The 25,687-nt window shown below is 44.7% G+C and overlaps 4 protein-coding genes across 4 annotated transcripts; 2 read left to right on the top strand and 2 right to left on the bottom strand.

Moving 5' to 3' along the window:
• Positions 1 to 5,632: 5,632 nt before the first annotated feature.
• PtA15_3A558 (uncharacterized protein) lies at positions 5,633 to 7,640 on the bottom strand (the record flags this gene model as incomplete). Its single annotated transcript, XM_053167537.1, has 6 exons — positions 5,633 to 5,690; positions 5,769 to 5,911; positions 6,040 to 6,266; positions 6,380 to 6,453; positions 6,525 to 6,832; positions 7,494 to 7,640. 6 exons carry the CDS (start codon positions 7,638 to 7,640, stop codon positions 5,633 to 5,635), a joined length of 957 nt encoding a protein of 318 aa, XP_053018744.1.
• Positions 7,641 to 9,887: 2,247 nt separating this feature from the next.
• Positions 9,888 to 10,841, top strand: PtA15_3A557 (uncharacterized protein; the record flags this gene model as incomplete). The annotated part of the gene is made up of 3 exons (XM_053167536.1): positions 9,888 to 9,993; positions 10,058 to 10,495; positions 10,564 to 10,841. 3 exons carry the CDS (start codon positions 9,888 to 9,890, stop codon positions 10,839 to 10,841), a joined length of 822 nt encoding a protein of 273 aa, XP_053018743.1.
• A 657-nt stretch (positions 10,842 to 11,498) lies between these two features.
• Positions 11,499 to 11,902, bottom strand: PtA15_3A556 (uncharacterized protein; the record flags this gene model as incomplete). The annotated part of the gene is made up of 2 exons (XM_053167535.1): positions 11,499 to 11,503; positions 11,650 to 11,902. 2 exons carry the CDS (start codon positions 11,900 to 11,902, stop codon positions 11,499 to 11,501), a joined length of 258 nt encoding a protein of 85 aa, XP_053018742.1.
• Positions 11,903 to 19,193: 7,291 nt separating this feature from the next.
• PtA15_3A555 (uncharacterized protein) lies at positions 19,194 to 19,878 on the top strand (the record flags this gene model as incomplete). The annotated part of the gene is made up of 2 exons (XM_053167534.1): positions 19,194 to 19,577; positions 19,621 to 19,878. 2 exons carry the CDS (start codon positions 19,194 to 19,196, stop codon positions 19,876 to 19,878), a joined length of 642 nt encoding a protein of 213 aa, XP_053018741.1.
• Between the last annotated feature and the right edge of the window lie 5,809 nt (positions 19,879 to 25,687).

The following is a 25,687-nucleotide window of genomic DNA, read 5'->3' as shown; positions in this document are numbered from 1 at the left end:
GAGTTTGAGCTTGTAGTTGTGTATTGTGGCCAATTTTTTGTGCTATGTTATCCATGCTGGCCATGAGTTTACTCTGCATTTCATCAAACTTATTATTAATTTTGATGATTTCATCTGCCATACTGTCACTGTTGTGTATAATAAGTTGTTCTAGTTTATCAACTTTGTCCATCATCTCAAGTATATTTTCATCTTGAGTTTCACGGTTTTCCGACTCATGCTCACTATCTATTTTCAATTGGTCCAATTTACTGGTAATATCCAATCTGTTAATATCAGTATGTATTGCATTTAATTTGGCAATTACTGTAGTTTCTTTAGCATTTGTCTGAATTTCTGTGGTAACTTTTTGTAGTTTATTATTATAATCTACAGGTCCCAATTTAATATTGCTAATTTGTTGTATTATTCCTGTAGTTTTCTTGACCTCTGGTACAATATTTTTAATATCTTTAGCGCTTTCTACCGCATTTTCCGCTAAGTTTTTGATTTTAAAAGCGCTATCATGTACATTGAGTTGGATAGCATTGATTTTACTATCAATGTGTTCGATGTTTTTAATCAAAATTTGATTGAAAAAATCTTCCACACGTGCTAGGGGCTCATTGGGATCAATAAGCTCTTCTATCTTTTCTGTCTTATCTTTTTTATAGATTTCTTTCGCCTCTTTGGGTTGTTTGTTAGGCTGCTCTTGCTTGTTTAAGCGTTGGACTTCTTGGCGCACTGTTTTAGTCTTTTGTTTAGGAATAATGTTGATTTCTCGGTCTTTAACACTTGGTTGACTATTAACAATGGTATCATGCTTGTGTTGTTCAATCTCGTGTGGATAGGACTTGATAACAGGATGTGTAGCCGATGAAATAACAGGCTCTTTAGCATAGGAGATGACACGTTCTTTAGCAGATGGAATAATAGGATCTTTAGCGGTCGGTACTGCAGGCTTGCATGGCAGGGCTTGGTCAGATGGTACAACAGGTTCAGGCAATAGGACATGGTCGGAAGAGGCGGCAGGCTCGGTAATGTGAAACAACTTAGCGGACGATGCAATAGGGTCAGCGTTCCGGTCTATTCCTCGATGGTGTCTTTCACTTCCATCAGAACGCGAGCCATGCGGAACGTTTCCTTCCACTTGTTTTCGCCTTTCTTCTGCTTTCTCTCGTACGGTTTTGGTTTTGATCCCGATGCTTCCGGTTTGGATCGGTCGATCTTCGGGATCTTGTACGGTTTCTTCGGATCGCGCTCGTTGCTTTCCTTTGCCGGTTTCTTGCCGTTCTCGAGCACCTTTATGTGCTTGCGCTCCGTGTACGGATTCCAGCCGTCCGAGTGCTTCGTCAAGATTTCCTTCCACGGGAGGAATTTCTGAACTACTCGAAACGAGGAGATCACCTGCTCAAGGTACGACTTGAGTAGGTCCATTTCGTCGTAGTTCTTCGCGTTCAGATAAGCGGCCTTTGTCGCTTTGAAGATCGCTATAGCGTCTTGTTGAGCTTTGTTTAGGACTGGGGCCTAGCGACGTCAGTATGGAATCGTCTATCTCTCTATCTATATCTTTTGAAGGTGTGTAGACTGACCTCGAGGGGGTTCCTTGGTGACTACCTCGAGCTCGTCCTCCTTGACCTCTTTTGGTGGGGGGAGGGTTTGCTGCGTGGTCCTTTCCTGATCTGGTATTGACCATATCGGGAGGGGACTTAGTTAGTTTGGTTTTAGTTTTATGTCTCGGTTTGGTAAGTGAAAGGTTTTTGCCTTTGAGTAATTTGAGCGCCGCGGTTTTCGGGTCGAATTGGTTTTTGATGATCCTAGCGGGTAACATTGCCGGGTGAGGTCGTTGTCGCTCCTGGTATGGGCTAAGGAAGAAGCCGGGCGGGAGAGACTCGGTGCGCTTGGCTTGTTTCTTCTCGGCCGCGGTTTTCGGATCGGCGGATTTGGTAGTATCCGGGTAGTTATCGACGAGTTTAGTGGCTGGCACGGGAGCAGACACTAAAGTCAAAATATAGGGATAAAACGGCAGAAATATGTTTTTTGGTAGTTTAGTTTATGTACTTTTCATGTATATTTTACTGGTTTTATCTCTAATGCGCAATAAGTCAAAAAACAAGGAAAAAATCGTACTTGTTTAGTGGATTTAATTGGTTTTTATGTAAAAACTGGAGTTCTGACGGCAAAATGATGGGGATAATTGTTAAAAATAAGGAAAAAACTCAGCAAAAAGTCAGTTTTATCCTTGACAGGTACTCTGGGTAAAAAAACACGATGAGGCCCCCAAATGACAGCTCTGTTTATGAAGCTTAGGGCAAAAAACCCGTCAAAATAAGGGTTTTGGGCCCTAGCACTATAACTGTGCTGATTTAAACACTAGTAATATAAATTACTAAACTTGTTACGTGGTAATTTGGCCACTACAAGGGTTTTAAACACTCTTTAAAAAGAGGAAGATTTATTATGTAATTAATAATATATAATTATTAATTACAGGGAATAAATTTGGCGTAGAAAAGTAGGTGGTAAGCGCTTAAACTGATTGGCTGCTTGTCAGAGGCGGAGGTCTTACGGCAACTACTTTTAAGGATAAATCTTGTAAATATGCTAATAAGGGATTTTTGATATTTTAAAGGTTTAATCCAGTGGATTTTACGTGCAGGGGATGGTTTAAAAGGGAAAAGAGGCTACCATAGTAGCAGGGGAGAATATTCACGGCAAACTTACAGTTTATGGGCGGTGAATGGTCTGGGGGATCTTTTCCTGAGGGCCAAATAGGCCTCTATTTATGGAGGGGACTTCAGTGGGCGTAAACACTGAGTCCTTTTCTCCCTATGGGAGTATCCAGGGCTGTAGCCGTGAAAAGGGCTTGGCTGTGGGTATTTTAATTGTACTAGAGGCCAAGGCGGCTGCGCCGCTGCAGGGTCTCAAGAGAAATGGTTGTCTTGCTGCACTGGTATACAATTGGAAAAACCACCGGTGTGGTAGACGGAAAAGTGAAAAATCAAAAGTTTTTTCTATACTATGTATTTACGCACCCTAGGCCTTAAGATACCACCAAATGGACCTCAGAAATGGATTCTACGGCCAATTTTACCCCTAGTCACCACTGGAAGTGTCACTGGAACCCCGTTGGATTGGAAGTTACACCCTCTTGGACCCTCATGGACACGGCCAGCCCCAGTCATCAACCTGTCACACCCCTCAAGTCACCTTTCCCAGGTATACGCATACTCAGCCCCAGCCAAACACATACTCTTTTCTATCCCTCTTATCTCCACTGCATATGCAGGGGACCAACCCCCACTGCCAACATATTTGGCTGGGATGAAGTCATCCCAGTTTAACTGGGATGCACTCAACCAATTTAAAATGGTTTGATCTCATCCAATGAAATATAAACCCAAGGGGGGTACCTTGGATTTATATTTCATCAGCTGAGATCAACCAAGTTTAAATTGGTTGAGTTCATCCCAGTTTAACTGGGATAACCTCAACCCAGCCAATTATGCTGGCAGTGCCCATTTCTTCTGTATTTGACATGTCCCCACTTCATTTATGCACCCCCTTACATCTGCATGCAGTCTTCTGACCCCATTTCTGCACTCCTTGCATTAGTCTGACACCACTCATGCACCCCTTGCATGAAGTACCTCTGTATTTGACATTCTCCGCTTCGTTTATGCGCTCCTTGCATTAGTATGACATCATCTTTCATTTCTCACCCCACTTTCTGCCTGTATTTAATATCTTCTGACACCACTTGTATGCAGCCCACCAGCTAAAATCCCTCATCCAGGGTCCCCCTTGTAGCTAAAATCCCTCACATTTGTCTATATAAGGAGCTCTCTCCCCCAGTTGTTTTTCCCGCAGCTCAGTATTCCCCAGTTATTTACATACCACCCTTCACACTTACCATCACCTTCACACATCACTACAACCCTTATATTTGCAAATAACTACTGAACTCACTCTCAAATCTCACATACCTGTCATTGAACAACTTCATCTGGAACTAGACCAGACCTATCACTTGATTAAAACTTGCCAAGCTTAGCTTGGTGGGTCTTGTTATCTGATAGTATAGAAGGGCAGAGTTTTGCACCTCCATCATCCCCTTCTCCATTCAGCAAAAGGGTTTCACAACCACTTTTGAGTCTTACTCCGGAAAACCAAGAATTACTCCTGGAATCTCCAAAATTGATCAAAAAAAATTCCCCATCTTGTTTGGTTTCTTATGCAAAAAGTGATACAGTTTGCGGCCATTTTCCTACTAAGCCCTTTGCACACCCCTTAAATTTCATTCTCTGGTGAAACACCATTGCATAGAAGTAATAATATTATACACACAGGTACACACTTACATGGACATCAGTAAATATGAATAATGAGCAGGAAGTATGACTTGCAAATAGAAACAAAATCATGCTTCAAGTAAACATCAAGTGCATTCAAGAAGAAAAGACAACAAAACCTCCAAAACTAAATATCATGATAATAATAAAATATCAGGTTTGTTTTCCTCATTGGGAATTGTGATATCAATTTTTCTAAGTAGGGCAATCCTTGTCATGGAATCCCTCTTCATTCTTGATGAAAACCCACTGATCTTCCTCCTTCAACTTCTTTGATAAACTCAGGTTTGCCAGAAAGAATCTTGGCCAATCCAGTAGTTGATTCGCTCTTGTTGACGCCTTGACTGCCAATGTTTTTTCCTTGGAAGGATTTCTGTTTGATATCAATGATCTGTTTCATGATGTTGGATAACCAGATCATCTAAACCAGTGCAGCAGTGGGAATCAAAAGAAATGGAACAACTGAGAGTTATATTCCAGTTAGATTCTTGTAACTACAATTGATAACAAACAACAATTGTAACGCTATCCAAATCTTTACCTGAGAGCAGTCCGAGAAAGTGCTATAACTGGGAGTAAAGATTCTGGTTCTGAGCTTATAGATCATGTGAAGTGTGAGAAAGAATGAGAGATAGAGGATGATCAATATTTTAGAATATTGATGCCAGACAAGCATTAGTGTATCAGCTTATTTTTGACCTGGCAGTATGGCTGGAGAGAAACCTGCTGGTTTTGCTCCCTTTAATTCTGCCTTGGAGCAATTCCAACAATATCTTGGGACAGAATTGTGCAGCAAGGTTTCTCCTAGTCTTTTGTTTCTTGTTCTTCCTAGACCTAGCGTGTTGACCTTATTGGTTCTTGCTTCTTTCATCACAGCTAGATTTAACCGCGCAAGCTGTTGCCGTGGGTCTAGCTGGTCTGGATTTAACTATGCAAGCTTTTGCCATGGACTGAGCAAGTTTTATACTTGTCAGCTGGGGTCTTTGGTTTAGGTCTGGGTCTGGGGGTCTGGACTGTGGAAAGGGCTTACCTTTTGTCACAGCTGGATTTAACCGCGCAGGCTTTTGCCGCAGGTCTGGGTGGTCTGGATTTAACCACGCAAGCTTCTGCTTTCATCACAGCTGGATTTGACCGCGCAGGCTTTTGCCGGGGGTCTGGATGGTCTGAATTTAACTGCACAAGCTTTTGCTACAGGTCTAGGTGGTCTAGGTCTTTTTTGGTCTGTATTCCTACTGGACCTTCTGTATGATGTAGATCACAACGTTTTTCATCAGAATCACCCGGTATGTATATGAGCACTTCTAATTTGGTGAAAAGGTGTAGGATGATTTCCTTGGGCATGGTGCATCCAGGGTGGGCCTATACTCAAAAAAGCGGCAAGGAAGGAAATGTTATTGCCAGCTACTCACATTTATTTAGATGAGAGAGTTTACTCACAAGATCAGGATTTCAGTTGGGAGAGTGCTGTTGTCAAGAATCTCGTGGATTCTCTTGCTACCAGGTGAGACATGGTACTTGAGGACCATCTCAACGGCATGAAGGAAGAAATTCTTCTTGGGTTCCTTCTTGTTATCTTCTCCCTCAGCCCATAAGTTCATGTTAGGGCAGTCTGACATTGATTTGAGGGCCTCAATTGCATGCCAAAACAATGAATAGAATGGTTGCTGTGGGTCGCTTGATTGACAGATGCAGGATCGAAGGGGTTTACCATCAAGTCGCGGCGCTTCTTGGACGGAGGCATGAGCGCATCATTGTCCGGCGCAAAGAGGGTGAAATCCGCGTCTGGATTGTTGACCGCCTCTTGGACTGGGCTTGAGACATTGATGAGCCATGCGAGGCGGTGGAGGGGAGTCGGATGGGCATCACTCCCACACTTGTCTTGAGATGGTGGAGCGGCAGACGGGCTTGGAAGGGTGGTGGAGCACCTAGTCGAGCCTGGGGAGAAGAAGCAAGCGATGATTATGAGAAAGGCATCAGATTGCAAAGGTTCAGCCCCGACGCAACACTTGGAAGGTTATTCCAAGTTACTCCAGCTCGACGTCGCTGACCCTGGCTGTCATGGAAATTTTCAATATCTTTCAAAGCATATTTGAAGCTCAGGTGAATTTTTTGGGGGTTGTTCCTTTGACGTTTCAAAATCTTGAAAGCACGTTTGTGGTTCAACTTACACATGGCGTTTGTGGATCAACTTACACATGTCCTATGGTGCATTTGGTACATTCAATTGGTTTACCAAAGTGGTGCTCATAGCGGTCAGGATGAGCAACAGGACTGAAGAGGGAGAGCCAGTTGAGGAAGCATTCGAAGAGGCCGACGAAGAAGGAAGGGATGGGCAAGATACTATTTTGCACATCGTTGGGCTGGAGGGATGAACTGATGGCAAAGAAAGTGTCAGGGGATGGCTCATCTGCATCAGATGGCCAGCCCTTGAAGGAGGCGACTTGGCTGAGGGGCTCGGCTTGGAAGCTTAAGGCAGCTGAGCCGACCGGGTTGGCGGCTAGCTGAGTGGTGAGGAGCGAGGCAGCATAAAAACAGGACACAAGACTGGATGAACAAAACATCTTTATTGTTTGCTTGAGGAAGCAGGGGCACAGCAAGACCATGATCAAGGACGAGGTGGGATTTATGTTTCCTCTTGGGATTTGCAATCCAGCAATTGATGGCCGGAGATCATGAGCTCGGCCCCAGTGTGCTGATCTGAAGATTGCTTTGGAGCACTGCCGCACGCTTGGGTATTGGCAGTAACAATTGCTTCGCCAGTCGAGGGATATACAGTCTTCTATCCCGGCCCAAAATAATAAGACAGCCAATTGCTTCTTGGCCAAGGATTATGTCACAAAAAGAACTCAAAACCCTAATCTTGGGGGCACTTCATCACATCATTGGAATCAACAATGGGGATAGCACTCAACCCACGCTCAGAAAAAATGTGCACGACATTGAACAACAGCGAATGACGGTGGTGTTGGCCACGTCTGGGTTTCAAAATTGTTCTGTGCAAAAGCGCCTACGGGAGAATAGAGCGTACCCTAGAGATCTGGATCAAATTGAGAGACAGCTTGGGCCTTGTGGTGGCAACAGCTGCGGCGGCCGTGGGCCAAGTGACAGGAAAGGTTTGTAACTTGGTGTGTACAAAGCTGCCTAGGAGATAATGGAGCGTACCGTAGGGGTCTGGGACGGATTGGGGGTTGCAACGGCTGTGGCGCCCGTGAGGCAAGTGCCAAAAGGTTTGCGGGCCCGGGAGCCGTCCAGGCGGAGACGACAGGCGTTAGTTTGAGGAGCTTCGTTGAGTGGGGCGGGGGTTACCATGGGACAAGTTGCAAGGATGGAAAAGTGTCAGTGAGGGGGTGGGCGGAGTGAAAGACGAAAATGCGGGTATAAATAGATGACCGCTGGCATTCCAATTTCCTCAGGCGACTCCCCGGGCTGGCTTCCAGCCGGGGGTCGTCTCACCCCCGTCCGCTGTTGCATTTGCGCAGTTTGGCGGGGCGCTACTCGTGGACCCCCCTGTGCTTACGGGCTGGGGGTCTTCCTCTCACCGCTTTTTGACCCTGCTAGACAGGGATGGGCGGTGGGCCACGGTATGTCAGCTTGCTGATGTTTGGTGGCAGGGTGCGGGCTTTTCATATTGTTTTGTTTAGTGGCCTTGTTTTTTTATTATGATTTTGATGAAAGATGGTGGTCTCTGATTTAGTCTGTCTGTTTTGTTGGAGGGGAAACCCTTGATTTTTTTTTGATATTTGTTCATTTTGTAGGGAGAACCCTTGAATTTTTTTTGTACAATTATGAGACTTTAATATACTTGGATTAAAATAGACTAATTTCCCTGACTCTGTCACATGACATGTTTATAACCAATTGTCATATGAAAGAGCTTCAGTAGAAGTCTACATAATACTTTCACGGGGTATTTTTACACGAGTAATATTACTCATTATTGTACAACAGTTTAATTTTATGTACTTTAATTGTTTTACTAATTTTTTGTATGTAATACTATTTTTGGGCGCTTTCTGTGGCCAATTCTTATTTATACATTTAGTACATGAAGGAATAGGAATAAGGGGGTACTTCAAGTGGGTAACCCCCCTTAATTTATGATGAGGAATCTGATTCTACAATAATAATTTAATAATTATTATTATTTACTGAGTTATTGCAGTCTTTTGGATACTTGATGTATCTCTAAGGCTGACAGGTCCGGTCAGATCCTGGTGGACGTTTCCTTTTGAATGACTCATGGGAAAAATTCTTCAAGCTTGTCATAATAATCACCTAGGCGAGTCTCATATCATACCCTACACGTGCTTGCAATAACTCATGGTTGGTTTATTGGTTATTTCTAGGTGAATTGGAGATCACCTTTCTGAAATCGTTTTGCCGACTGGGCAATCTCCGGATCCTACTGGCATCAGATCAATTACCCAACGAGCTCAAACCATTTATGACGGAACTACAAGCTTCCTATAAACCTCAAAATGTTTCATCAAGCTCTTTTGATCCTCATCGGACGAGCCAAATTCTCCCAACAAAAATTTTCTCTCAACTCGTTGAAAAAATCAACTCGTTCTGCTCGGACGACGGCTGTACCTACGTCCCTTCCCACAAATGGAGGCGCAGGCACAAACTGCAACGTATTGCACCTATTACCGCACAATTTGAACCCCTTAACTCTTTTCAAGCCAATGGCCATGTCACGTATTCCACCTACCAGACATCCCCAAAAAATTCTATTATCAGCTATTGGCTCGAGTCAGGAGAAACCCGATTTGGTCGAATTGAACAGGTTTTCAAACATTCCAGAGTTACAACTAACCAATGTACACGTCACGATACCTGGCTTGTTCTCAACCACTTACCACCCATCCCGCCAAACATCCATCACCCATTTTCCAGGCTTAGCCAATTTGAAGCTCAGATTTCACTCTGTCTGTTTGCGCCCAACAAGGAACCCCAAGTTATCCACTTAAGTGAGGTCATTAGCCACTGTGCTTGGATTATCTACCGTGCTGAGGAGATTTCCACTTCATTGGACAAGGACTGTATCGCTCTTGTATTGTTGGATCGGTAGTTTCAGCCTAGTCGTCTCATCAACATTTGACAACTCTTTCACGACCAATATCTCCTGTCCCAGCCTTTCAAAGATTCTTAAGTCCAACCTACTTTTACGGACTTCCGGAGCGTTCGCTGTCACAGAGGCATTGAACAAATTGGAAGACTCGTTCACTTTAAAGATCTCCCCCCCAAACCTTCTCCATTCTTGCCTCCATCACACCTCGCAACATTGATCAACACCCAACAAAAACAGCTGATCTCGATTCCCTAACTCGCGCAACGTCAACACCCAACAAAAACAGCTGATCTTGATTCCCTAACTCGCGCAACATTTGCTATCACAAAGATCTTGCCCCCCCCTTTTTTTCTTGTTTCCAACTCCATCAAACTTTGAAACCAACAGCCCCCCCAAAAAAACTCAACTCTAATCCGATTTTTGTTACTGGCACCACATTAGCCGTCACGGAACCATCAAGCAATCCCCCTCCGTTTGCATTTGGTATGGAACCATCTAACCCCAATCATTACCACATCCCAGGTTACACGATAAGACTCGATCTGCCCATTGCCTCAGGAGCTTTTGGGGTTGTGTATCGAGGCGAATCTGGTAAGTACCAATCAGAAATGAACCCTTGTTCCCTGTTTATTAACCAAGCTTCCTTCGATTGAAGTTACATCATCGACGGGAACAATTTGTGCGGTGAAGGTTATTCCCAAAACCTGTTTGGCAACAACTTTGGCCGTCCATCGTGAAATACTTCACCACTCCGCGGCTTCGCCCCATCCGGACGTTCTTACTCTCAACAACAGTACCGAAACGGCAACCTGCGGATTTCTTGTCCTACCTTATATACCCAACGGCACGCTTTCCGATCAAATTTATCTTCATCGGTACTTCATCAGATATCCGGCACAAATTGCGCCGATCTTCTTCAAAATTGTTTCTGCTGTCTCTTACTGCCATAACCATGGCATTGCACATCGCGACATCAAACCGGCCAACATTCTTTGCAGCCATGATGATGTTTATCTCGCCGACTTTGGTCTTCCAACCACTACACAACAATCTGATCAATTTGGATGCGGCACTTGGGCATACATGTCCCCTGGTAATTAGGTTTTCAATCTCTTGTCTTCCCGAGGTGGTTTTTGCTGACTGTAACTCAACCACTTGCAGAATGTCTTGGAGGTTTCACAAGATCAGTTGCACACTACGACACATTTGCAAACAACGTCTGGTCTTTGGGGGTACTCCTCATCAACCTCATCCACGCAAACAAATTTTGGTCGGAAGCCACCGGAAACAATAGCGGGTTTTGTGAATTTGTGTTGGGTGCTGGTAATATTTTGAGCACTCAATCACCAGCTGATCTCTTGTTAATAATGAATATGTGTACTGCAGAAGAAGAAAGGATTCCTATTGATCAAGTTTTGAATAGATTGATATTAGTCTAATCTCCAAAGTTTTGTAGTTGGATTAATTCCTTTCCATAATAGCTTGACCATCATGATTGAATTTGAATCATAAAAAATAAGCAATTGAATAAATCAGTTAACCAGTAAGCAAGGGATGAGGATACATTCCATTCTTCAAATTTTATTTGCAATAAAACATAACAGTGACTATTAAACCCCAAAGTGCTGGACTTTTGCTAGTTTCCCCATTAATTTTGCTGGAACATCACACAAGGACACTTTCCTGAATGCAGAAAAAAAAGTTCAAACTGGAAAAAAAAAAAACTGCTATGTCACGGAACCGCTATGCCATGTCACAAAACCGCTATGCCCCCTAGCAAAGTACTTTAAGTTTGCAGTGATGATCGGAGGTTGTTTGGGTCAGCTCGCAAGTCGCTCTCTTCTTCATAATTTGAGTTCTTGTTGTGATTGACCGTAAACGTTTCTGCTTCGCTTCTGAACATCTGAAGAATTTCTTCCTTAGTCTTTTGAACTCAGCAAAGGAAGGATCCAGTGAGATGACTAGTTTTGATTCTGGGGTTGAGTAACATGGCACAAATATAGATTGGCTTTTCAATAGCAATATTGAGATACTCCTGGAGTTTTTCGGTCATTGCCTGAGCTGCTGGGATCAATTCAGAGGCACGATAATCTTCCTCAACCTGCGGAACAAAACCAGAATCAGAATTTGCTTGCATTCATGGACATTTTCATGGGATTCACAGAACATATGTATGTACCTGTTGAATCCTCTCAATAAGCCATATGTAAGTTGGTGCGGCAAGCATAAGTGTTGCTTGCTTCTCACCAGTTACAGCATTTGTTGCCGTATCGAGCGATTTCAAAAACTGGCAGAGCTGCTTGACTTTGAACCATTCGTACTCAGACAGGCTGTATTGTTCAGCAAGGCCATTCTTCTTGCAGAAGTATTTGATTGGATCACGAAGTTCTATCGCTTGTTCTAGCATGGCATAGGTAGAGTTCCAACGTGTGCTGACATCGGAAATGAGTTGAAGCTCTTTCCCGCAAATTCCTTTGACTGTTGAGAGGAATGAGGCCATCTTTTGAGGGGATCGTTTGAGGTATGAAGTAAAGCCACTTATGCGACCAATCAGACAGGAGACTTTATTGTGAGGTAATGCAGGATCAATCTGATTCTTAGGCTCCAAGCCAAACAATTTAATTGCAGATTGTGCTGCAAGATTGATGGTATGTGCCATACAACCAAGCATTTGATTTTCAGGGTTCAAGGAAGACATGCTACTGAGGTTTCTAGCCATGGTTCGATTGTTGGATGCATTATTGGCAGTAATCGCAAAAATATTGTCTTTGATTTCCAATCTCTCCAACTCATCTGTCATGTGCATCGCTATCACTTGACCGGAATGAGAGCCCTCGAGGACTTTAGCCGCTAGAATCGTGTTTTTGAGCTCAAAGCTCTCTTCAATCCAGTGTGCTGTAATTCCTAGTACCAAGACATTGCCAGTCAAAGTCCAGACATCGCAAGTTAGGCTGATTTTTGACTGAAGCTGCTTAAGATGTTTTTGGAGGACCATACGACCATCTTCAAAGACATTCCGAATATACAAGGCAAGATTATTGGCTCCTGTCAACAGGTCGCTGGTCGCTGGATTGCATAGGCGTAGAAGTGCCACAAAATCTTTGTGTTCAACCGTAGTATATGGGATATGGCAGCGGACAACCAAACAAGCAACAGTGGCCTTTAAACTGTCGCGGTCAAGCTCCACTATAGTATCTAAAAAAACAGAACAAATGAATCAATGAAGTAAATTCTTTCTAGATGAGCAGAAAGAAATATGTACCCGGCAACTTGTTGAATATTATGTAGTTATCCATCATTCCCTTCAAATTGGTAGAAGAGGAAGTATTCCTTATTGCATGTACTCGCAAAAGGTGATTTGCCATACTTTTTGTCGAACCGGTTCTGCAAGCTTTGAGCTTTGCAAGGCAGATTGTTGTCCCTCCTCGGATTTTCTTGGCCTGGCATATGTTGTAAACCGCATCCTTCTGGGTTTCCGACTTGAAGTATTGCCAAACCCAACATTTTTTGTTTGAATCCTTTGCGGCAGTTGTGTTTGAGCCTTCTTCCTGAACCTCAACAGAGCTTTCAGAATCGGAATCAGGAATGCGAATAGCTGGACTCATAATCTATGATGGAACACAGAGTATAGTTAAAAAAAGTGCCCTCAACTGGTTGACTCGTTGAGTTGGCTGGCCTCAACAGTGATGAAAATTTGAAATACTCAGTTGGCACTCTATTTCAAATTTTCTCACCTCAATTACCCGGCCTGAACTGACTCAATCCGAGTATCCTCGGGTTTGGTCTTGGGACACCCTTGATCTGAGCCCAAGGCTTTGGATTGAAACCCTACTCTCCACCAACCTCTACGCTCCACTCTCCTTGGCCCTTGACCTCACCTCCCAGACACTAGTAAGTCTCCGACTTGGTAAGCTGGAGAGGCTCACCTCCTTTCCTCTTTTTCCTTTTTCTGGCGCACAGATCTTCTAGATCCCAGCAAGACCTTTGCTCCGCTAGGCCCCTCTTACCCAAGAGGTGTGGCTCCTCCTCCCGCGTTGATGGTTGAGTAGAGATAGACATTAGTCTACAGTTTGTTATTTCGCGCTTTGCCAGCGCTAGTCTAGACAATACTCAGTATCCACTCATTCAGGGTGCGGCCACCTCATAGACCCACCCTGACAGCGGTTGACTCGAGTTTCATAGTGGCAGGTGTGGTATTGATGCAACAAGAACTCAAAACTGGATTGAATCAAACTATACTTTACGAATCAATAGTATTTTCACCAGTGGAATCACAATACTCTTAGCCTGAGTTAGAATTGTGTGGAGTAGCTAGGGTTTTAAAGCAGTTATAGATCTACCTTTGGGACCAACACCTTGAACTCCAATTGGATGCCAAGTCTTTAATTCAAATGATAAACTCTCCATCATTACCCAACACACCTATGACTCAATGGGTATCATTTATTCAGCTATTTTCTTACAACATAGTTCCTAAACCTAGGAAAACCTTCACATTACCAGATGGGCTTTCAAGACGTCCCATTTCTAGCGACAACAAGGAATTCTATGTGGACCAGGACGAATTTGACGAGGATAAGCCCCTAATCAAACCTTGCTACACCTTTAGGATTTTTACTCATTCAAGAGTTCTAGAGCTCAAGGAATGGGAGACTCCAGGATATTGGTGGAACCTTTGACACTACCTGGAAACCTTGGAACCACCTGATGGAATGGACAAAGTGGACTTTACTAAATTATGGCAGAACTCAGCTAAATTCTTCAGTAGCGATGGAAAACTCATGCAAAAACACTCACCCTCTCCACAGATAGTAATCTCCAAGGACACAAGGACACCTATCAAGAAAAATTACTCCAGCAGGTTCACAAGGAACTAGGACACCGTGGAATAGAAGAAACTTATCAGCAACTAGTGACTTGGTTTTGGTGGCCCAGCCTCAAGAAGAAGGTCAAGAACTGGGTTCAAAGCTGTGAAGCTTGTCAAAAATGTGACCCAACAGTACCTACACCAGGGTTTGCAGTCGACACAGCAACAACAAAAAGAACTGCATTGGCGCAACCCCCCCCCCCCCCCCCCCCCCCCCCCCGACGCCACCAAATTGCTTTGGTGGCCAACCTGATGTCTCTACGCAGGAGGCCGTTGGCGCCGCAGTCGGCATTTCTTCAGATGCAGGCCTTGCGTCCAAGTCCGCCATTGGCATATCCTTGATGCAAGGCCTGCGTGATGAAAGTGCATTGGCACATCCTTGACGCAAGTCCAGCGCAACACAAAATGCATTGTGCCGGGCCTGCGCAACACAAATTGCAGTATGCAATGCCAGTGTAGTATTTCCATTTGCTTGGCTGGTGCAAAAATTGCCTCAACCCCAGGCTTGAACCCAGAGCTATCAGACACTATATGCTCTGGCAACCAGGGTCCCACTTCCACTGCTAGACTAAAGACCTTTTAGCCTATCACCCAGTGTGCTAAACTAAACCCCACGTTTTTTTTTCAGTATTCCTTCTGACAGCCTTTTTTTGACATGTTCTCTTTTTTTTTTTTTTGAAAAATGGAACTCTCATTACCTTTCTCCTAAAGCAAAAGTGTATATAGGACCCTTGCCCCCCAAAAAAAAAAAAAAACCAATCCAATGATTGCTTGCCGACCTGGACGGCGAGCCAATCATGAGCAATGCTTGACGCAGGCCCAACCAGCCAACGGCGTTGGCTTGTTGCTGCTGGCAAGCCTTCGTTGGCTTTCTGCCGTGTTGGACCCTTGTTTGACGTACATTCAAGCCAACGGGGCCAACAAGTTGACCCAAACCAGCCGTACCGTTGGCCTGCTCAGCAGGGCCGAACATGGTTGGCTGGGTTATGCCATGGCACTATTCTAACCCTGCTGTCATGCCAACAGAATGGGCTGGTCGCGTTGGCATAACAGCTGGGCCGGATGGGTCAAACCAATGTGGGTCTGACCCATCCCCGGCGTTGACCTGCCTCCGCAGTAAAATTTGCCGCAGGCAGGTCAAACATGACATTCCCTTTACCCCGCGGGCGCGCCAACGCAACTCAAAGTTGAGAATCAAGAGATGGTGTAGGAAAATTTGAAATCCAACTGGGGATAGCTACATCTTTGGACAAGTAGCTCTAGACACATGTCACATCAAAGCTGGTCAATACAACTATCTTATTGTGGCACAGGACAACTTATCTGGATGGGTTGAGGCTGCCCCATTGGTCAAACTCACTGCAAGTAATTTGGCCAAGTTTCTTTTGGAAAACTGGGTCTACAGATATGGCTCAATCAAGACAGTCACTGTGGATAACGGCGCGGAATTCAAAGAGGACTTCATTGAAGCTGTGAAAAGTATTGGAGCAACTTGAAAACCTACGACACCTTACTATCCGGAAGCGAATGGAATGATTGAGCGTTGAAATTGACCCATCAAGGATGCTCTTGTCAAAATGTGTGGCAAATCTGGCGGAAAATGGCAAGGGTACCTTCCACTAGTTTTATTTTTGGACAGAATCTCAACAAAACAGACCACCAGACAAACTCCCTACAAACTTGTATTTGGAAAACTGCTGGTTCTGCCAGTGGACTTGGAAATGGACACCTATTTAGGAATAGATTGGTTAGCAATCAAAACTACAAAACAACTTTTGGAAGCTTGGGCAATGCAACTCGAACGGAGAGAAGAAATTCTGGAAGAAGCTCACAGCAAAATGATGAAAGCCAGAGAGACTTCTGTCCGGTACTGGGATGGGAAAATGGCGGCACAATTACAACAACCTTTGGATTCTGGAAAACTGATTCTCATCTACAATAAAATTTTTGAATATCAGTGAGGAAAACTATTTTTGAACCGCTGGAATGGTCCCTTTAGAATCAAGAAACAACTACCTCAAGGATCTTACTTACTGGAAGAGTTAGATGGAACAGAGCTCCACCAAAATTATGTGGCATCTCATATCAAACAATTTTACCCTTGTGGACAGCCTTTGGATCAGGTTATTAATGATGAACAAGATCCTGAGCTCAACACTCAAGATGAAGAAAGTCTAAATTCTTCTGATAAAGAGGATTTGGATGCTTCTGATTGAGCATGATCTCCTGGGCATGAGACTAAACTGTTCAACCTCAATTACTGACTTTTAAAAAAACTAATACAACTTTTTCATTTTTTTTCTGTCAAACTTTTTTTCTCTTAAGAATCTCTTATCCCACTTTCTTAAATCCACAGAGTTCTAGACTTCTGGATCCAAGTTTTGGGGTGTTTTATATACAAATTTACAACAAAAAATAGCTCACACAACAAATAAAGACAGGCACAAGTTGAAATCCCCAAAGGCCCAAAGACCCTATGGATCACCCTCCAGCTGTGCCGCAGCAACGAGAAAAAGTGGGCCGGTTGTTAGAGTAGTCCAGGAAGGCCCTAATCAAGTGATTAGTGGGCTCCCAGGGAGGGGGTAGGACAAAACCTGAGCCCCTGGGGGGACAACCTCATGGGTGATACCCTCTTTAAATAAGCAAACACTTGTCCGCCACCACTACCGGCTTTCCCCCTGACCATCAATTGTAATCCTTGCCACGCTAGGCCAGTCTACACGCCGGGGGTACTTCCTGGCAAGCAGGTTCGTGGATCCGACAAGGAGCTGTTGATCAGTGGAACCAACAAGGATCAGCTCGGTAAGTGCTTGGTAAGCTTGTTGGTTCCACAGATCATCATTTTCCCCGTGGAACCAACGGGTTTGTCACTTTTCCCCATCGGTTCCACGAAGCACACTCCTGTAACTTGTGGAGACTACGTTGGCTTGTTGCTCACGTCGGTTCCACCACCACAACTTTTTTTTTCACTTCAACCAGGACTAGCTCAGGCTGGTCCTGAAGTGTTGAAAGTTCAAGAAAATAAGTAATTTAAAGGAAGAAAAAAAAAAGTTGAAAAAAAACTTTGATGGAAAATTGACTCGCAAACGGCTTCCTGAGTGGGTATAATACTTTTGAACGGCAGGGTATCTCACTATCTGGAATAGCGTACACTACGGGCAAATAGGTGTCGTTGCGGCCCGCAGCGTCACCTGACGTTGCATTTGGGGTTGCATCCGCAGTGACTGCGCCTACTTGCGCATTCACGCGGGCTTGCAACGACAGGGTGACGCTGGATCCCGCAGCGAGAGCTACATGCCTGTAGTGGTAGCTGCTAAGCAACACTGCTGGGTTCGCCCTGGTACGCAGCTGGGTTCGAACCCCACCAGCATCATTTTGTTGGTGCAAGTCTTTTTTCACCAGCTCGGTACCGTGTTCCACGTGGATTTCACGGCGGGCGGAGTCGGTATCCTCGGATGATCATCACGAGGAGCCCCCATGATCCATTTGGTGGAGAACACGTGAACGTGTGGACCAGCAGCCGCTGGTCCAAGCTTGCGCAGGGGCACTACGGGGAATCCACGAGGATTCCTTGAGATATCCTCGTCAAAGGACTCCCCGGGTGTACCTCACCATGCACGCCTACAACTTACCAGGCAAAACCACTACGGTCACCGCAAGCTCTCCAACGCTTGCAATTCAACACAACAAACACCCTGGCCGTTGTGGAACTCCTAAAAGATCAGGAAAGAGCTGTGAGGGGAAATATTCAACTACACTACTAATAATGTAGAAGAGGCTACAGGTGCTGGTGAGGCTGCCCTCTTGACTAATGCTGATGGAGAGAGGGTTACACTAAGAAAAAGAAAAGGGTGTGGCTGATGATTCTCTTTGACTTAGATGAATTTAACACTTTATGAGTTTGAGGTGTATCAATCCTACTGAGTGAGAGAGGAGAAGTGAGAAGGGGAGAAAAGCAGAAGCTCTTGGGGAGTCACTCTGAGATGGGTAATGAGATATATGCTGGGGGATATATTTCTTTGGTGAAGAAAGTGTATCTAAGTGTGATGAAAAGGTGCTACAGAGGGGATGTAGTAGAAAGTGCATACAAGGGTGATGTTAAAAGGGTGCTACAGAGGGGATGTAGTAGAAAGTGCATGTAAGGGTGGTGTAAAAGGTGCTACAGAGGGGATGTAGTAGAAAGTGCATGATGGGGATACAACATCTAGAGGGGTGTTTATATATGTGAGAAGTACTACAGGGGGGTGATACATGATGAGCACATAGTAACAATATCTGAATATGAGCAGTAATGATGAAGGTGCAATGACCAAGGAGTGTACATGAAAGGTAACTATGTAGAAGATGAAATGATGATGAGCATTTGATAATAACTACAAGAGCTATGAAGGAATGTACTGCTGATATCATATGAAGGGTAAAATGAGTAATGAAGTTATGTAAGATTTGCAGTCCTATGTAGCTATGATACTAATGAATGATGTATGTAATAATGCTAAGGATATGTAAGAAGAAAATACCTGCCAAAACTATACATGCCAATAACTGCTGATCCATTTGGAAATCCTAGGTGTAATGAGTGGGTGACTAGGGGTAAAATCGGGTGTAGAATCTGAATATGAAGTAATAATGAGGTATTTATGAAGGGTTTAGGTGATATGAGGGTGATAGTATGAACAGAAACAGGGTTACCACACCGTTGATTTTTTAGTGAGGCGGTTAGACATGCATATTCCCCTTCAACTGTCAAAGACCATTGACTTTCTGCTCTCCTCACCCACTGCATGACTTGTACCAGCCACCCGATTGCACATGTTGCTGTCACGACACCCTGCTTGCTAATTTACACAACCACATCCAGCGCACACACCCCGTCACTCTTGCTCTACAGAACCGGCCCCTTGCTGACACCCTCCCCCAAGCTATGAAGCAGGAAGAGGTCAATTTTGACTACTTGCCCAGGAACAACAAGGACTACGACTGCTTGGCCAAAGAATTGAACGGCCTGCAGCTGCGAGCACTCTGTAAAGGCTGTCCCAACCGCGTCTACTCGGTGTCCTTCCATCCAGACCAATGTAAATCGCTGGACGTTGTCGACAAACACGGCCAAGGTGCATCCGTTTTTTTGCCAGCCAGGCGGGTCAAAAAAGAAGTGAATGAATTGGAAGAAGAAGACAAGGAAGATTGGCCGGAGTATGTGGAAGGGGTGTCCTCTGTTGTCCTACTTCATCCAGACCCATGCCCCCAACTTGCCCGTCTTGCCCATCCAAGCCCATCTAAGCAACCCGCATCTGCTCATCACAAGATCGTACGACTGCACGATCCAGGAGTTGAATTTCAAGCATTAACAGAGCATGGAGATCGTCAATTGCCAGGCCCTCTCTCCCGCCAACGCCATCCTCTTCTCCGCCTTTGACTTCGCAAACCACGGCCGCGATCTTTGGGCCTCCGACACCGCCGGCAGGCTTGTCCATCGCGACCTCCGCCAACCCAAGTCTTCCGCCCGTCTTTGGACGGCCTCTAAGAAGAAGATCGGCTGCCTCAGTATCTGTCCCAACTCTGGAGACAGACTGGCAGTGACTGCCGGACTGAACCAAGAGATACAGTAGGTTCTTTTTATGCTTGCTCTCTTCTACCTAAACCCCGAGATGTGCTCGCAGATTGTAAAACTTCCAGTACGGTTTTTGTTATTACTGATAGTTTGTCGTTCCTACGGGCCCTATTGGGTCTCCTGCCGAGCAGCGAGATCGGCGATGTAGAGCAGGAGAGCTGTCTAGCGAGTCACGCGCCTGGAGTGGCTTGTTTCTTGGCGTACTGCAGTCCGACGGGGGACAAGATCCTGAGCACGAGTTACAATGACCTGGTGCGCGTGTGGGAGGTGGCCAACAGAAAATCAAGACATGTTATATTCCATTGTGTCAGAGTTCGGGATCAGGTTCCCCAAACAAAAGCCTTGACCCGGTGACAACCCCTCTGACCATTCCAGCCATGACCGACAATCCTGAAGCAACCACCAGCCACACCATGACCAGTAAGTTCCTACATATTTCCCAACCCAACCAGACCAATGCCTGAACCGGTTCTGAAGACAAGCAACAGCCAAAACTGAAACCCTTGCCTACCGTCTTGTACAGACAATGAAAGCATGGACAAAGACCCCACCCCAACCGGTTGTGCCCTACCAGCCGTGGCGTTTCCACTACAAACATGGATGAATTTGGGAAGGCATATATTGATCAATATGGCATATATTGATCTTTTTTTTTTTTTTTGAAATTTCTCTTTAATTTTTTCCTTCCTGCAATTCATAACCCTTATATCATCCCTATTCCTCTTGATTTCCCCCTGTCTTAGTTTTTGACCATAGTAAAAGCTTCATTTTGTTGCCAGATCGAATAGGTCATTTTTACAAACTCATATGAATTATTCCTGAGAAAAAATAGTCTGTTAAGTCAGGCAGGGAGGGGGAGGGGTGAGGAGGAATGGGGAGGCATGAATTATTGTCTCTTGGAACTTGCAGATCCAAGTGTTGAGATCTACTTTCCAAAAAAAAAAAAAAAAAAAAAAAAAAAAACAATCAGTCTCAATTTATCATGCTGCATCAACTTTATTCAAATTTAATGGCTTGTATATATCACTCATCATATCCAATATCCTAAATTTCTACTAAGCCTGAGATTGATTTAACATTTGTACAAGATTTGAGTAAGGTGTCTTTTGCGTCTTTTGTTCAATCAAAGACAAATGGGGGGTGTTTCCCCAATAGGGGGGTTCACAATAGGATAAAAAGAAAACTTTAGAGCCAATGTTAAGGCCTTTACAGACAATTTTTTAAAAAATGAAGAAGTTCCTCTGATTGCCAGGGGAAACCTAATCCTGTACATCCTTCCATATTTTTGAAAAGTTATTGATAAAGGCCTTAAAATTGACTCTCAAGTTTTATTTTTATCCTATTGTGAACCCCCCTAATATACTAAATGGGTCAACTGATGTTATCTCAGAATCTGAGGTTCAACATTTTTTGAATGTAAAGAGATTGATTGAGTCTGGTTGGCTTGAAACTATCCCCTAAAATTATCAGGCAGTGTTTTTTGTGCTTCTGCCATTGTGTCTCAACCAGGGCTAAGATTTATTTCATGATATTGGTACCATGAGGATCAGCAATATCTGAACAATAATTTGAGAAATTTTTGGTCTATGAAAGTCCCAAAATGTTGCAGTTACAGTCTGATCAGTGTGAAATATTGCCTAATTGGTTGGTTTTGTTGTGTTTCTACAACTATATCTCAACTTGTCAGCCTACGTGATGCCAAGGATATTATCCTTCTAGCTACGCGTGGTGCAAAGCAAAAGATTAGAGTTATAAAACTCTAAGACAAGGTTATAAGGGTTAATTCCAACGTAATTGTTGGGAATTATGGCGTAAGAATAAGGCAATTTGGGCCAATTTGGGCCAATTTGACGTAATATAATTAATTTTAAAGAGGGGCCTGATAAATCAGGGGTGTTTAATCCCTCTAGAATGAAGAACTGGGGCCTGTAAACAGGGGTGTTTCAAATCCCAGAAAGAAATAGCGGAGAATCTCAAGAGAAGGGGCTTAAACTTACTAGTATAAGACCCTAGGGGCACTTGAGGTTCTTCAGGCGTGAAGTTGGGCAGTTGGAGGCGCTCAGAAGTGGTAATCTTGAGGGCAGGGTGGTTACTGGACAGCTTCAGGGCGGAAATTGGGGCTAAAAATCACGAAAGTAGGTATTTTACCTGGCAAATCACAGGCTAATGAGGCTGTTGAAGGCGGGTAAAATTCTAATAGGTAATGTAAAGCTGGGGAATCTCCTTTTGGGCGGAGAAAGGGCCCTTTATATAGCCTAGGCAGGCCTCCAGGGGCGCCCAGGGGACATGGGGACACTTGTGGGCGCATTCTGAGGCAATTTGGTTGCGCTAGAAGGCGCTGTGGGTCGTGGAACCTTGGGGCTTGGATACAAGGGTTGCCAAGAGCCTTTTACAGAGGTTCTGCGTGTTTTTACACATGCCTTACACGTCATGGGGGCTGGTTTGGGGGTTCTGTGACGCTCATTTCCGTGGAAATGTGCCACAGAAGGTACTAGAACTGGCTTCTGTGCAATTGTACACGTGCAAGCAGTGCTACATACATGTTCTGGAGGCGCTTATTAAGTGCTCCAGTTCATTTGGTCCTTTCTACATATTTACTACAGTTGTAATTTACACGTAGTGAGGCTTGGGAGAAGCTGGGGCGCTTTCTAGTGTCTCCTGTGCACGTTGCAAGAGCCTTTTTCCATCTAGAATGTTTTGATATTGGATGACGTGGTAATTACATCTTGTTTGGTGATTAATTACATGTGTACAAGACATATAACACATGTAATATTGCTATTGGGGCGTATTCTGGCCCATTCTTACTTACTGGTAATCTGAGCGCTTTGGTTGCAGGCTAGTTTATGCATTATGCATATATGTACACTTGGAGCGCGGGCTTGAGCTCTAGGCAACAGAGCACGCGGGCTTGGGTGCGCCACGCAACAAATAAAGCCATCTTTTAAACTATACACAACACCTCAGTTACGTCACTAAAAATGGGTGTAAATATATGTACTTATATATATATGTGCATACAAGTGCATCTACACGGGGCGTGATGCACTTGCGCAAACTTTGAAGTCAGTTTACACAAGGAAGGGATAATAATTAAGGGTACTTGTAAGTGAGGTACCCTAGGTTATTTTAACCGTAGAATAAGAATCTTCTATAATATTTCACATATTAATTACATAAAGCTGAGTAATTAATTAATTATATATGTATTTGTTGAGTTAACTATACCGTAGTCATGTTCACTCTTTTGTTTCCCGCTTCAATCTTCATTTCTCTCACATATCACATGTTGTGACATCTCTCGCTCATCATTCCTCACTCTATATAACCTGAGCCAGCAGCACTCGGAAAGGCTTTTCTTCATCCTTTCCGAACACTCCTCACATATCGTGTCTGCTGTCTCAGGTATGTCTTTTTCTTTGTGTTTTCTTTTTCCTCATTGAAATAAACTTCATCCTTTCCGAACACTCCTCACATATCGTGTCTGCTGTCTCAGTTTATATCAACAGGTTATGAGTCCCAGCTGCACTTAACCAGCGCAACTTCTCGAAAAACTAATAAACGATCAGCAAAATCAACGTGTTCAAATCAACCAGGATCACTCGTTCCATCAACTGAAACGAACTCTGTCACCATGGCAGAACACCCTCAACCCATTATTTCCGACTCTTCAGACACCTCGTCTCTCAGAGTCACCGGAATCCCCCAACTTCAGGCTCCGGAGGCCGACTCCAACTATCTCAAGTGGAGTTTCGTCGTCACTGTCCACCTGAATTCAATCAACCTCGGCTACCTCCTCAAGGAGGTCAAACCCGAAGACCGCAACATCAAATGGACCAAAGATAACGCCGACGTGTGTTCTTTTATCGTCCGAACCATCCATCAAGACAATCTCCGTCTTATCCAGGCTTTCCCAGAGGATGCCAAAGCAATGTGGGATGCACTCAAGGCAGCTCATCTGGACTCTACTGCCGGGGGCCGAATCTACTGGCTCCGCAAACTAGTACTACTTCGTCTCACTGGGGACGATATTGAATCTCACATCAAGGAGATGGCAGTATGCGCTGAACGGCTCAACTCCCTTATCACCGCGCAGAAACCACTCACTATCGACAATATCCACGCGGCATCTCTTCTAGGATCTCTCCCTGCGGACTGGCTTCATTGTGTGTCCGCCATGATGAACGAGGAAAACGTTACTTCGGCTCGCATAGTGGCAGCGCTTAAAGCGGAGTCTCTTCGTCGAAAATCTCGAGTGGAAGGCGATGTCTCGGTTTCGGTGTCCAAAGCAAGAACTTCCTCCGGCGGAAAGATCCGTCCTCCTTTCAACGACTCTTTGTATTGCTCTTTCTGTTGAATTAAAGGTCATGAGCTGTCCGACTGTACATCTGCCGCTTGTATTCTGAAGGGTCATCAGTCCAGGCGAAGCAACAACGATCAAAAACGTTGTTCTGGCTCGGACAAGGATTCAAACCGTCGAGAGGGAACAAGCCGTTCATCCTCCACTCACAGCCGCCAATCCCCCCGACCTGCCGCCAAAGCGGGTCTCACCACAGTCGTCGAGCTCGGGAGTGACACTAACTCTTCCTCAGGTGAATCGAGTTCCGAATATGCCGGAAACGCATCTGTCATCGACTGTCATCACCAAGCGTCCGCCGTTCACGTCGACGCCAACATTGACTCAGGGTGCTCTATCAGCATGACTCCCGACGCTGACCTGGTTACTCACATCAAAACCATTTCCACTCCGGTCCGTCTTGCCGACCACTCCGTGGTACTCGCTACTCACAAGGGTCTCTCCTCCCTCCCACTCTCCATCACCAAGTCCATCAAAACCTTGGTCGTACCGGATCTCCACGAACCTCTCCTCTCCGTCGCGGGTTTATGTGATGCTTCCCTTCGTGTGGTTTTCACTCCTTCCTCGTGTGACATCTACAAAGCTAAAGATTTCGAGGCAAACGGTTCCATTGTCGGTCGTGGTTACCGAAAAGGAAACCTTTTCTATCTCCCCTCCGCCGAGGTGACTTCCCGATCTGCTTCTCTGGTCCCGGCACACCAGACTGATAACTCTCCTTTGGGTTTCCACATTCGCCTCTCACATATAGGTCTAAAGTCTCTCAAACGACTCCTCAGGCTTAACAACATCAAACCGTCTCACATGAACGAAATGGATGTTCAACAATGCGAAACGTGCATCCAGTCGAAAATGCATCGCTCCTCTTTCACCTCTAGAAATCCTTATTGCTCCTCTGTATCCGGTGATCTCATCCACTCGGACGTCGGTTCTTTCGAAGTCTTATCTTGCGAAGGGTATAAATACTTCGTTACTTTTATAGATGATTTCTCTAAATTTATTTCTGTTATGCCCATGAAATGCAAAAGCGAAGTTTTTCGCTGTTTCAAAATATTCAAAGCGTTGTTTGAGAAAACCGGTTCCCGAAAAATCATGTCCCTCCGCTCCGACAACGGAGGCGAGTATGTGTCCAAAGCATTTGACTCATATCTTCTCGAGTCGGGTATCAAACACAAACCAGGTCCTCCACACTCCCCCGAGCTCAATGGTGTCGCCGAGCGAGCAAACCGGACGCTGGGCAATCTTATCCGATGTCTTCTCCTGGGTTCCACTCTCCCAAAGTCGTTCTGGGTGGATGCGCTCTGCCACATCCTCTACTCCTTTAACTCCATTCCGCTCCGCACTCCTTCTGGTTTTCATTCCCCTAACTCCCTTCTAGGCGAAGCATCGGTGCCTCTTGACAACCTTCACCCATTTGGTTGTCTCGTCTGGTACAAGGTACCAGAAGCCAACC

This window comes from Puccinia triticina, chromosome 3A, assembly GCF_026914185.1.
Source record: "Puccinia triticina chromosome 3A, complete sequence".
NCBI classification, from domain to species: Eukaryota; Fungi; Basidiomycota; class Pucciniomycetes; order Pucciniales; family Pucciniaceae; genus Puccinia; species Puccinia triticina.
The sequence above is the reverse complement of the archived record's forward strand: the minus strand, read 5'-3'. Positions and strand labels throughout refer to the sequence as shown.